The 14,712-nt window shown below is 37.7% G+C and overlaps 1 protein-coding gene across 2 annotated transcripts; it reads left to right on the forward strand.

Annotated features, from left to right (window-relative positions):
• The first annotated feature begins 2,372 nt into the window (after positions 1–2,372).
• On the forward strand, positions 2,373–12,314 carry LOC307127780 (BEN domain-containing protein 5-like). 2 transcript variants are annotated; one of them, XM_079819210.1, is made up of 9 exons: positions 2,373–2,626; positions 3,637–3,666; positions 3,756–3,940; positions 4,180–4,277; positions 5,335–5,668; positions 5,818–5,922; positions 6,047–6,165; positions 7,255–7,465; positions 12,236–12,314. In XM_079819210.1, exons 3-9 carry the CDS (start codon positions 3,757–3,759, stop codon positions 12,262–12,264), a joined length of 1,080 nt encoding a protein of 359 aa, XP_079675336.1. In that variant the 5' UTR covers positions 2,373–2,626; positions 3,637–3,666; position 3,756; the 3' UTR covers positions 12,265–12,314. The 2 variants fall into 2 exon arrangements, with proteins under 2 accessions (XP_079675336.1, XP_079675335.1); XM_079819209.1 differs by lacking the exon at positions 2,373–2,626 and adding an exon at positions 2,787–2,873.
• Positions 12,315–14,712: the final 2,398 nt, after the last annotated feature.

Consider the following 14,712-nt stretch of genomic DNA (forward strand, 5'->3'; position numbering starts at 1 on the left):
GAATCCACACCCAAAATAGCCATTAAATTGGGTAGTGTTTTGCATCAGTGGTCTTGCTCTGGAATCAACACTACAACAGAGGCCAACTATTTTGCTGTTAATAACAGAGCCTTCTTTATGCCATGTGACACCAGTGTCAACTAGGTTCTTGGCCTGCTCCACAAATGACTTGAGGAAGATTTCCATCACAGGCTCTTTTGGGCCAAACCAAAGGCCAGCAAGCAACACCTGCTTAAACCTAATTTCAGGGGGAAGCTCATTGATCATTATGTGAATGGGCCATATAGAGAATTTTGATGATTTGAAGACAGGGGCTCCATCTGAGTTAAATATGTATGAGAAGTTGTGAGAAACGGAGAGGATCTGATTTGGGCCAGACAACTGTCTGTACTTCTCCCCATCATAGATGTCTGACAGTGTCTCATTGTGGCTCTTCTGCCTTTCAGACCTGTAGTTTAGATGGGCACACACTTCTGTGCTTTCAAGCAGAGTCTGAATTTGTGGGGCAAGAGGAACATTGATAAAGAAGTTACCAGCATTCATAGAACCAAAATCAAAAGTGTTGCCACATGATCCGCATTCATTCATTTGTCTGTCTTTGATTTCCTGGGCCGTTCCTATGTTTGAATTACAAGTTTCACAGTAGAACTGGAATTCTACTTCCTCACAACTGTTTTTAAACACTCTGTTAAAAAGATACTTGGAACGAGGTACAACCTCTTGCCCAAACAAATTATTTATCAGCTGCAGTAGATCATGTAACTGGCAACCAGTTATTTTATGCTTTGCTGCATGGCTCATAATCATAAGCATTGCCTCAGCTTTTGTGGTAGTTCCTGTGGCAGTCAAAACAGTGTCCATGTCAGGCTGTAGGTCGATCATTGACAGGGGATCAGGAGGGGTCTGTCCCATGCTGCCTGTCCTACGGTCTACCTCAGACTCAGACTCTGTTCCACTACATGCCTTTAAAAAGCAACATCTCTGTTAAAGGTATGGTTGGGGGTAGGTCTGCTCATTCACATATTCAAAATTACATTTTTAAAATACTTTGAATTTAATCACATATTATGAGTCCACCAAAAAAAGAGAAACTCTCAAATACTTTGATCAATCTACAAATTTAAATTGAAAGTACACTTGTACCTGAGAAAAATCAAAACAAGCTAAATAAGTACTCACATGTATTTCGGAGGGCCTACTTGAGACTGATGCAAATTCTACGTCACTAGTGTACACATCTGTAGTATCACAAATAATGTTTTCTGTGCTGTCTCTCTCACTGTTTTCTGTGCTGTCTCTCTCATTGTTCTCTCTGCTGTTTGTCTCACTCTCTACCTCTGAGGACATATCTATTAAAAACACCAGTAAAAATTATTACTTAATTATTGGAAAATAATCATCATTACAATGAATGGACTTAAACTGCGTTGCCATAGCCTAATCCAAACAACAATGTATGTTTTTTAACATGCATTGCAAAGTGTTATATATACATTTATTTAATTTCAAACATCTGTAGTATCACAAATAATGTTCTGTGTGCTCTCTCACTGTTTTCTGTGCTGTCTCTCTCATTGTTCTCTCTGCTGTTTGTCTCACTCTCTACCTCTGAGGACATATCTATTAAAAACACCAGTAAACATTATTACTTAATATTATTAAATGATAAAAAAAAAATCATTTTTGGGTGAACTATCCCTTTAACATTTCAATGAATTAACGGACTTTATTGGAAAATAATCATCATTACAATGAATGGACTTAAACTGCGTTGCCATAGCCTAATCCAAACAACAATGTATGTTTTTTAACATGCATTGCAAAGTGTTATATATACATTTGTATAATTTCAAACATCTGTAGTATCACAAATAATGTTCTGTGTGCTCTCTCACTGTTTTCTGTGTTGTCTCTCTCACTGTTTTCTGTGCTGTCTCTCTCATTGTTCTCTGTGCTGTTTGTCTCACTCTCTACCTCTGAGAACATTAAAAGCACCATAAAAAGCAAGAAACATTTAGCTGAAAAAAATATCACTGATTATGCTGGTAATCAAGCAATCAGATAAATTTAACAATTAATACATTTACAAATAGACATATACTATTATGTATTATTATTAAATTAATGTATACAAAATAGTGCAAGCTTAACATTTCAGATAATTAATGGACTTTATTGGAAAATAATCATTACAATGGACTTAAACTGTGTTGCAATAGCCAAAATGTTTCTTTGAACACTAGGCGACTGTTTAACAACAGCTCACGATATAGCACTGCATTCAAACTACTCAACTAAAGTTTTTCCCCCCAATACTTTTGTTGTACAAGTAGACCTGTGTGGGGACTTTTATTTTGATATCCGAAGAGAATTCTTCTCCTTTTCTCTGGGTTTTATTTAATCAATTACACAAAAGTTAATCTTTAGTAAGCAAATCAGACAATTATCAATGACCTCTGTCATATGTACTAAAGTTTTCTTTCTTTTTTAATAATCAAATTCATTCAAGTAATCAGGACAATCCTACTGGATGTGAGCTCGAGAGCCTACCTGTATCATTGGCTGTTTGGCTGTCATGTCGACACAGAGTCTGTCTAGGTATCTTTGCCTCACTGTGAGGTTCCAGGTACATCTTATATTTCTGTCTATTTCTACGCATCTTTATTTAAAAAAAAAAAAACTTAATAAAGATGCAAAGTACTCGAGAAAAGTTTTGACGGAGCGCTTATCAAGTACAAGGAGGCGGAGCTTAGCTTGCGCGTGCGTGCGTGCGTGCGTGCGTGCGTGACTACAGCGTCAACTGTAAATAACGGTAGATTTTTTAAACTGATCTGCTCTCGTTCACTTGCGTAACCACCCAACTTTTCAGTCAGGTAAGTTAGTGTCATTAATCATTGTCTTTGCTGTTATTTTCGATGCAACATTTAATTTTCTGTTTATATTTTAATAACTTTTCTCAGTCTTTACTACTTTGTGTAAGTTTGAGGTAACGTTAAGTTAGACAGCCGGGTGTTTTACCTCAGTGCCAGAGGTTATGTTCTCGAAGTAAAAAAATACATAATCTAGCGATCTAAAACGAGTCAAAGTGGACTCAAAGTCATTCCAAAGAGATGGAACTGCTGTAAAAGTTTTATGGTTTGACATTTAATCATTTAACGTTAAATCGTTTCTGTCTCGGAATGTAAATGTAACGTACAACGGAAGGCTCCGTGAAGCTCGCGCACTGAAAGTCTGACGAAGACAAAAGACAGCAAGTTACTTAAGTATTGACGTGAATACAATTTGTTGGGAATATGTCAAAAGTAAACTTATATAACGTAACGTTAATTGGAAAAATCTGTGTCATTATCTGTGCATCAGGTCTTAAAGTGACTTAAAGTAAACCTGCTGCTCTCTATCAAATAATGTTAGTTGAACAACAAAAGACATACAATCACAGTTTTTGACTGGATAACTTAAACTATAGTTAATGCATGACTTGATTTAGGCCAATGTGCGTTTTATTATTCAATTTCAGTTTATATATTACTTGAATAGTACTGTTAGATAAACATAATGAAATGTCTATTTATTCAATTTTTTGTATCTTTGTTTTATTTTACTTTTTTTACATTTTGCTTGTAATTTGCATTCTAGTGAAACAAGAGAGCAAGCTTGGCTGTTAAGGTAATTATTTACAAAGATTTTCTGTGTTGTTAATGCAAATTAATCTATGTTAAATGTTTTTATTAATTGTTATTTGTTTTGTTTGTTAGAATGTTTGCCTATGTCCGTTTTCTGGATGACAACATCCGGCAGATAGTGCCCTTGGACTACATACAAGGCTTCTGTCCAAAGACTACAAATGATTTTGAAAAGAAAAAAACATATTATATTTTATGGAAAAAATCCCCAGAGGACCAGGGACGATACTTCAGAGCACAAATATTAAAATTGGCTGGTAGGCTTTTAAAGCTACACTCTACCTCCTAAATGTATTTTAAGTATATTCTTGTACAAAATCTGTTGTACTGCTAGAAACATATGTGACATTACAGTCCCTGCTACAAAAGATTATGATAACAACCACTAGCATCTAACTTGGTAACTGTCTGACAAAGAACTGTAGTTATTTTGTGTATTTTTTAGATTTTATTGTTGGTTTGTTGTTACTTGTATTTAGTTTCTTCTATTCATCAGAATCTGAAGAGGAATTGACGCGTGAGAGAATCTCGATACCCCCACTCGACAGTGATGAGGAAGACTGTTCATCCTCTAAAAGCTCCATGAATCCATCTGTAAGTTATTTGATGCATATCTTTATTGATAGTGCTGCCCAGTTATTCAGCAGTGTTGGTTCTACTAGTTTAGCTCTTTGCTTAGGTCTTTTTTTATTACCACATAAATTATCCAATCACGCGAGTAATTGTAAAAATAATTCACTGATTTCTCTATTAACAAAATAATTGTTAGTGACAGCCCTATTCTGAACATAGTTTTCCATTAGTTTTTCCCATAGGGAATTTTAAAACATTCTCAAAATCAAAAGCGAACATTTCCAATTTTTTTCCCAGACAAGGAATAAGAGTCTTATCTAGCATCCATTTTCTAAAAAAAACTTTTTAACCTCAAATGCTTGTCTTGTACTGCTCTGCGATGCGCCACACATTACGTAATCACTAATAACACCGTGTCCTAACTACACGCACCGCGATACGTGATAAAAGGTATATTTTCCATTTTTCATGAGCACCGTGTCCTAACCAGCCGCGACGACGACATGCGATGAATCTATTTTAGAAACGGTTTCTATTTCTGCGACGTCGCGGCTGAACAACAACAACATAAAACATAATCTCAGGTAATGTTTATGTGCTTTATTTAATGTTAAAAGCGTGTAATGTGACTTTGAATATCATTTAGTGCTCCCAGCTATGTCTTACTAAAAGCAACAATGGATAATTCACCTCAGATCTTGAAATTAAACAAATGGAAACAAGAACTTAAAACTAAGTTGAAATAATGCAGGCTACCAACTTCAACAGAAGCATATACAATTATAAACAACCTCAACTCACAGTAGGGCTGTTTTTAATGGTTTATAAGTTATAATTAAAAATCGATTTCCCTATGGGTTTTAATTTTCAAACCCCGACTGTTGCACTCTATTGGGACACAATGACAAAAAAAAACGAAAATGCAATAACAAAATATAGAATTATATACAGCATTATTACAGTAAGATTGGATAAAGATAGTGTCAATTTGTTTCAAATGTCACAATCTGTATATAATATGAGTATTTGACTTTTTGTGAGAATTGGACATTGAGTTATTATTTTCTGTTTTTTAAAGTGTGACAAGACAAATGACAGAACCAAAAAAAAGGCAGCAGTCCAAAACACACAAAAAAAGAAGACTTTAATGGAAATCCTAAAAGAAAAGAAAAAGGTTGTCCAGAGCAGCTTTGAAGCACACGTGGAACATGTCCCTATGGCTGTTCACAAGGAACTACAAGAAAAATACTTCAACGTCAAAAAAAGGATGCGAGAGGAGGAGATAGCAAATGAAGAAAACGAGAAAAATATAAAATGTTTAAAAGAAGAGAAAAGGGACATGAAGACTGAACTGCAGCAACTAAGGAGGTTAAACCTGCATCTCCAAGAGGAGCTCTTCCTAAACAAAAAAAGTGAGCATTTTCTGACTGTTTAGCCATTAATTTTGCATAGATGGTTCTTAGAAACAATTGGACACTTTTAATTGCAACTTATAGCGTGCAATTTTTTATTTTTTTTGGCAACAAAACTAATAAAAGTGATGCTTAATATCCTATTACAGTAACGCAAAACGAGACCTCTTCTGCAGTCCACACTCCACTCTCACAGCAGCCATTTCATGGTCCAGAAAAACCAGCAGATGAGCAAACAGCCATAATACCCAAAAGTGAGCATTTCCAAACTGTTTGGCTATTAATTTTAAATGCATGACTAATTCTTTTTTTTTAAATGATTTTTTGTCCCCTTTGTTGGCAACAAAAATAAAAGTATTACTTTATCTGATATTACAGTAACACAAAAGGAACCACAGACCTCTTCTGCAGACCACACTCCACACCCACAGCATCAAGTTCATGGTCCAGAAGAACCAGCAGAGGAGCCATCTGCGGCTAATCTTCGGAGTGGGCGGGTCAGTAATAAAAAATAAAGGCCATTACCTACTCCGCAAGAACAGAGAAAAAAATTCTCACTCCCAGGGCTGCGAGAACAAAATTACATAATTTTGTTCTCGGAACCCTGATTTGGGAGTTCTCGCAGCTCGTTCTCAACACAACATCTGAGCAGAACTTTTTTCTTGTGGGTGTCCGAGAACTATTGTGTGATTGGTCAGAATTTAAAGTGGGTGGGGTTAATGCGGAGAAACAACACCTGTTCGGCACCTGCTTTGAACCAGAAAGTGAGAAAATGAACACATTTCTTTGTTCTTGTGGAGGATGTAGCAAGCTTAACATTCTGATATATTGCGGGTGGGTCACGGGTGGATATGATAAATCATTAATGACGTAAATATTAAGTGACAGAAACAGTGACATTCCAGTTTAAGTTTCAAGGAAGTAAAGCCTGCGTTCATGCCATTAAGAAAGTTACATTTTGTCAAATAACTTTTGTTTTAAATAAATTTAAAAGGAGCGTATTATGTATTATGTCAGTGTATTATGTTACCATTAGAGATGCGCGATCCAGCTCTGGCTTTGCCGTGTCTGCTGAAGGTGATGATCCATTTACCATATCATCATGCTTAACACATAAGAATAATTGTAATTTGATGATTGGTTGTGGGTGGGTATGGAAATCTAAATCAGAGAAAATGATTTGTGCGGTTGGGCGACAGGTGGATGATTTGTTTTTGGCCGTGGATTCAGTTGACGTTGGAGCTGATCCGCGCATCTCTTACCTTCTGTTCTGTCCAGTACTTGTCACCTGTTTTTAAAATACTAAAGCCATGATGAAATAAAGGCTTTTTATATTTCTTCAATAATATTCGTGTGCCTTATTAATGATTATGAGCTGAATCATCCCTTACATCCAAAGAGCACCTAGATAAGAACTTGAACCCCGCGCAGCACTTTTTTGCATTTCTTGTTTTAATGTCTGTTAATGCTTTATAAATGATGAATTGACTATTTTTCTAATGCTTAACTAATGATTCATAGCGTGAGTTACTATAAAGTGTTACCGAATTGTCTTATTCTGCATAGTAATGTGTTTTTGTTTTCAGGATCTAGGACATGGAGTCATGATACCCACAGAAAAATGGGACATTGTGAGGAGAGTTGAGGGTGACTCAATATTCTGTAAGAGCCTGGCTGTCATTATTTGGGGTACCACGGTCCTCAAACAGAGGAGCGTGACCGGCATGAAATGCAACGCTAAAAAAGCTGCTGAGGCAAAACCACCTCTGACTCCAGAAAAGGTGTCCGCTATCAAAGGTAAAACTGTCAAAGCTAGCAACAATATTTTTTATTGTACAAGGCATTCAGTCCCTTTAAAGGCTAAAATTATTTATTACATTTGGTTTTTGTAATTGGTGTGGATGACACAGCAGCATATGCAGTATTATTATGTACCAGGGGTGTCCAAACTCCATCCTAGAGGGCCTCTGCCCTGCAGAATTTAGCTCCAACTTGTCCCAACACACCTTCCTTGAAGTTTCTGTGCCTAAAATGAGCTGTTTGAGTAGCTGGTTCAGGTGTGTTTAATTTGGGTCCTCCAGGAGCAGGATTGAACATCCCTGTTATATACTTATGTTATATAATATGAAGTGTTTCTTCCCTGAAACATCTTCCCCCGGTTTCACAGACAATGCTTAAGCTAATCCTAGACTAAAATGCATGTTTGAGCTATTTTAACTGAAAGAATCTTGCACTGACAAATCTTAAAATATGTCAGTTGCATTTTTTTGTCTCAAGATGCACACCAGTAATGTTTTTTTCTTGGGCACGTTTATAAAAGTTACTTAAATATCCTAATTGAACTAAGGCCTAATCCTGGCTTAGTCTAAGCCCTGTCTGTGATACCAGGCCCTTTTTTCATGACTTTCCTGGTCCAATCAGCTGAAAAATCTGCTTTCAACAGATACATTGAGTGCCTTCAGAAGGTTTTGTCATCTGTGGTACAGCACAACCAAGGCTCCACTGGAATGTAGCTAATTTATGTTGTAACTCTTGACTATAACAATCTAATCTTGTAATAATTTCTTATTCATAAGAAGGAAAGAAATTTCCGTTTCATGCCAACTTTACATTTACAAATGATAAAGAACTGGATTGCTCATGACATCATATCTGTGCGTTCACACCGCCGCCGGCGAGAGCGTCAAACTTCGCTCTGGCCGCCCTGCCATCGACGCTGTAGAGAGATTTGTGGACGCGCTGCCGCTCTGACGTAGATCGAATGCTTGGTCTTTTTTAAAACGACATTTAAAGGGGCTGCAAAGCAAATACTCATGTTGATCGGCGTTTGTGCAGACTGACCGCAGGCAGGGTATAACCGTATAATATAACCTCATGAAATCATTTAAATGTGAAAGTTTAAAAAAAGCAGATCGATGGAAAGAACTTAACAATTATAGTAACATGTTTGCTAACGAAATAAACCAATTAAAAGCCATTTGTGTGGTGTGTAAATAATGTTGCGCATCTTCTTATCAAACCCGTCGCACCAGCAGTGATCAACCTCCTCTATTTTGCTTGGGAACTAATGTGGTCGGAACCAAAGTTTACAGCACTGCGTTCTCTAGAATCCTCTCAAGCGGAGCACTTCTACATTCCCATTGGTTGCCGCCGAACCGCGTCATAGCTCATTACCATAAAGTTGACCTGATTTCAACTCTCCTTGACGCCCAAATTGTCCAAGACGCACCGCGCCGGAGCTCGCCGCCGGGCTCCCATTGAGAATGAATGACTTCCGGCCACTTTGACGTTCTCGCCGGCGGCGGTGTGAACGCACAGTAACAAGTAAAGTCACTGTGCCATATTATTTCAATGCATGACGTTAATTGGTAATTGTCCCAATCAGAAATTGTATATTTTTTATTTAAATTTAATATACACTGTATAATGATTTTGGAGGTCAAAACTCAGTTGTGTGTTGATTGTTGAGTTGAAAATCTTCAACTAAAGTGTCAATGTTAAAAGTCATTTAGTTTGCATAATTTAATTGAGACGGATGAACATTTTCATGCAAGTCACCATAAAATTTAGTTCTGACCTTCAAAATCTCTACAGTGTGTTTGTGATGGCAAGAAATGGCAAAGCAATCAAACAGGCGTTGTGTTTTACCATCCAATGTTCACTGTATAAAGTGTGACCTGCAATTGTTTCCTTAAAGAGTGATTTCTGCTTGATTTAAAACATAAAACACCAATACTTACCATAAAAATACACTATAATAAGATTTTGGAGGTCAAAACTCAGTTGTGTGTTGATTGCTGAGTTGAAAATCATCAGTTGGTTAAACAACTAAAGTGTCAATGTTAAAAGTCATTCAGTTCACATAATTTAATTGAGACGGATAAACATTTTAATGCAAGTCACCATATAATTGAGTTATCTCAATATATACAGGGAATATCTACAGTGTGTTTGAGATGGCAAGAAATGACAACGCTAACACACTGGTGTCGTGATTTACTATCTAACAGGGGACCGAGTCATTGTGTTTAACATAATCATTATTCAAAGATGATCTGCAATTAATACATTATAGAAATATTTCTGCTTGATTTAACTCTTAAAACTCAGTTATTGCTATAAAAACTCTAAATCTCTACAGTGTGTTTATGATGGCAAGAAATGACAACGCAAACACACTGGTGTCGTGATTTACTCTAACTGGGGACCGAGTCATTGTGTAAATCATAAATAAATCAAAAGTGGTTTGTTTAAAAAACTCATAAATGTATAAGGTGGTAAGTTGGGCCTTTTACACCCCATTTTACATGGGGCAAAAGTCACACATTATTTATACAAATACTTGAGCTAAAAAAATTTTTTTTAATAATGTCTTAACACTTGTTTAAAAGAATAGTAAAGTTTGTACTATTTTCTGTTTATTTTGATAAATGAAATAATGTTCAATGAATATAGGCTACTGTCATTAAAATGTTAAAATAAAAAATACAAACACAAAACTTCTAATTACATTCTGGTTGTTTAGATTTTTAAATCCTTTTTTCTTGGATTCTGTGTAGAATTTAATTGTAATGTAATGCAAAGTTTGAAACTAGTCAGGGTATCTAGTAAAGAGATGTAATGCTTGTTCCTTTAGTAAGCAGCCTGTTAAACAGCAGAGTCTCTCTGGGACAGCAGGCCATTCAAACAATAGAGGAGTGTGTGTGAACGACGTGTGTTTAAGAGCCCTTACAGTTCCTGCTCCAGCCTACAGGGGAGCTGCTGAGTATGACCTTAAACACACACACACACTTAGGTCCCCACTTGGTCATAAGTTTTAAAAAAATTACTAGAGTGTTTTTACTTAATTTTCACATTATTTAAACACACACACTTGTAGGTCCCCACTTGGTCAAAAGTAAAAAAAAATCACCAGAGCGTTTTTTTAGTGTTTTTACTTGATTTTAACATGATTTAAAGCATGACCAACATGGGACCTGAAAAATGTCCCCTCTTGGCTCAGAGGTCCCCTGTTAGTGAGTGTGTTACGACACCAAGGTCCCCTGTTAGATAGGTAGACAAGTACACACACACACACACACACAGACAGGACACTGACACACACACACACACACACACACACACACACACACACACACACGACACTGACACACACACACACACTCACACAGACAGGACACTGACACACACACACACACACACACACACACAGACAGGACACTGACACACACACACTCACACAGACAGGACACTGACACACACACACACACACACACACACACACACACACACACACACACACACACACACACACACACAGACAGGACACTGACACACACACACACACACACACACACAGACAGGACACTGACACACAGGACACTGACACACACACACACACACACACACAGACAGGACACTGACACACACACACACACACACACACACACACAGACAGGACACTGACACACACACACACACACTCACACAGACAGGACACTGACACACACACACACACACCCACACAGACAGGACACTGACACACACACACACACACACACACACACACACACACACAGACAGGACACTGACACACACACACTGACACACACACTGACACACAGACAGGACACTGACACACACACACACACACACACACACACACACACACACACACACACACACACACACACACACACACACACACACACAGACAGGACACTGACACACACACACACACACACACACACACACACACACACACACACACACACACACACACACACACACACAGACAGGACACTGACACACACACACACACACACACACACACACACACACACACACACACACACACACACACACACACACACAGACAGGACACTGACACACACACACACACACACACAGGACACTGACACACACACACACACAGACAGGACACTGACACACACACACACACACACTCACACAGACAGGACACTGACACACACACACACACACACACACACACACACACACAGACAGGACACTGACACACACACACACACACACACTGACACACACACACACACACACACACACACACACACACACAGGACACTGACACACACACACACACACACACACAGGACACTGACACACACACACACACACACACACACACACACACAGACAGGACACTGACACACACACACACACACACACACAGACAGGACACTGACACACACACACACACACCCACACAGACAGGACACTGACACACACACACAGACAGGGGACACACACACACACAGACAGGACACTGACAGACACACACACACACACACACACACACACACACACACACACATCTCTCTTTTGCTCTTGAACAAACAATAACAACAGAGAATTTTGAGTATTCTCATATTAGGGGTCTTAAATGAGTTAAATAACGTCTTAATGTCTTTATGTTTTGTCAACAAATAAGTTCTTGTAACTTCTTTATAATGTATGGGTAATCTCATGTACTGATAATGTGGTTTAAGAAGTCCATTGTCCTAATGTATTCTCCTTTTTTTTTTGCAGGTCTAAGCCAGCCACAGTGGACACAGTAAAGCCACAAACTTGCATTTCATATACATTAATTAATAAAAATGTCATGCTCATTTTTTGTGTCAGATGTTTATTTACAGCTGGGTTGAGTAAAAAAGCGGGTCTCAATCCTATGTATAATTTGATTTCAGGTGCATGTTCTTCATTCTTTGCAAAACACAACCTTAGCTGTTAGCTTATATCAATAAAAATTTTATATTTTCGTTTTTTTTAAGCAACGAGGACAAAACCGGTGTATAATTGTAGTAATAATTTAAATTATTAATCAACAGCTACCAGTTAAACATACAAATCAGAACCATTAAATATGTGCAAATAAAGACCAATACAAATTTGTAATGGAAGCATCAGAACCAATACAAACTGCAATGGAAACCATTAAATATGTGCGAATAAAGACCAATACAAATTTGTAATGGAACCATCAGAACCAATACAAACTGCAATGGAAACCATAAAGACCAATACAAATTTGTAATGGAAACCTATACAAACCATTAAATCCTAATGGAATATGCCCAAAACACACTACGTAATGGAAACAATTTGTAATGGTTAACGGCTGATGGTTTGTAATGGTTTTGTAGTGGAAACCATTAGGATTTCTGTAATGGTTTCTATTGTTTTTTTCAGCAGGGAAATAATTAATTAAAATGTGAATCTGTTGATAGCCCTCTGTTAACAGACTTCAAAAAACGTATAAATAAGACATAAAAACCCACTAGGCCTATATTAAAAGTGTCTCTTCAGTTAAATAAAAGAGGCCGGACTTGAGGCGAAAACTGCCAATCCATTTAAAGCTCTTTTCTGACTTTTTCCGACTTCAAATTATTCTCAAAATACTCTTATACAAAAACAATAGTTAATGACATAATTTTTTGGTCTTTACTCTTACCTTTAACCGTCTTTCACTCGTTTCCATCCGAGGACGCTGAGAAAATGCCGGCATCTCGCACTGGTGTCGTCCGTGTTCTCAACCCAACACCGATGCATTTTCAATCATATTTCCCGGTCAACTATATGTCGATGATTTTTCAACAACAGGTCGTTGCCCAGTCAACTATAAATCAATGACTTTTCAACACATTGGCAATCGCCCGGTAAACCAAATATCAATGCTTAATCAATCATAAAGATAACTATAGATCAATGTTGTTCCAATGTTGTTGCCATCAACATTAATAACGTCAGGTTTCATCGATATGGCAATGGTGATTCAACATTTATTTTGTATTGAAATTTCGATATCAACCATAATGATGATTCAGATGGAAAATCAATATTTATTCAATGTTGGCTTGCTGTCTGAGTACACCTCGCAAAATCTCTTGCATCAAAACATCTCAAACGTGACTTTAAAGTAAACAAAGATGGCAAGAAGAAATTGCGCTTATAGACTATTGTCATCTTTGATTGTTTATACATTTCCCTAACCATCAAGGGCTATTATCTACTGTGACAGGAAGGTTTATATTTATTTTTCTTGTTTGTGTGGATTGTGGTGTTGGTTGTTTATTTGGGTGGGCTTGATTTTGTTTGTTTAATGATTTGTACGGTGTCAATTAAGGTTGTGTGAAACTTTAATTCTTTTTTCTTTTAACCTTCCCTACATAAGTGTTGAATTATTTATCGGGATCTTGATATTCAAGAGATACATTCACAGGTGGCCACTGGATGGTATTGTTTCCTTTCTTTTTTGTGTGTAAATGTTATTTAATTTTGTATATTTTCTTTTGAAGTTGTTGTAGCGTCTGGAGTCTCTCTGTCTCTCTCTCTCCGTTTCTCTCTCATGGGATCAAAGTGATGCGAAACAGCAGGGATGCCTTTCGCTACCCAGCTCTGCAGGGAAATCAGATCCCGGCACCCATAAGTCTGGGGTGAATGGCCCTCAATGCCAGGCTGACGACCCACCAGAGAATGGCCAGGCCTACGACAATTGCTCTGGGGGGAACTTCAAAAGATCCCTATCACACACACACACACACACACACACACACACACACACACACACACACACACACACACACACACACACACACACACACACACACACACACACACACACACACCCCGGGCCACTAGCTCACACCTGCAGAGGGGCCGAGAACTGACCTCCACACACACAGACAGCCTGTGCCATGTGGCTTGAACTATTTTAATTAAACCATCCCAGAAATATATGTGATGACCCCTTTTGTTGTATGTATGTTGACCACAAAGTATATATTTATGTATTTGTGTGATGTTAATCTTAAATGCTCAAGATGGCTCTGTAAAAGAGATACACCGTCTTTCATGCATTTAAACTAGCATGTTTGGTGTCTATCCGTTCCTCTTTCTCTGCCTTAGCCAATTATGTAAAAAGTATGATTATGACATCATTGACATGTACCGTTAATATGCTTAGCCCTTTTGGAGCAAAACCTCACTCGTTGTGTTTGCCAGCATTA

The sequence above is a fragment of the Gobio gobio genome (assembly GCF_949357685.1).
Source record: "Gobio gobio genome assembly, chromosome: 6".
In the NCBI taxonomy this organism is placed as follows: domain Eukaryota; kingdom Metazoa; phylum Chordata; class Actinopteri; order Cypriniformes; family Gobionidae; genus Gobio; species Gobio gobio.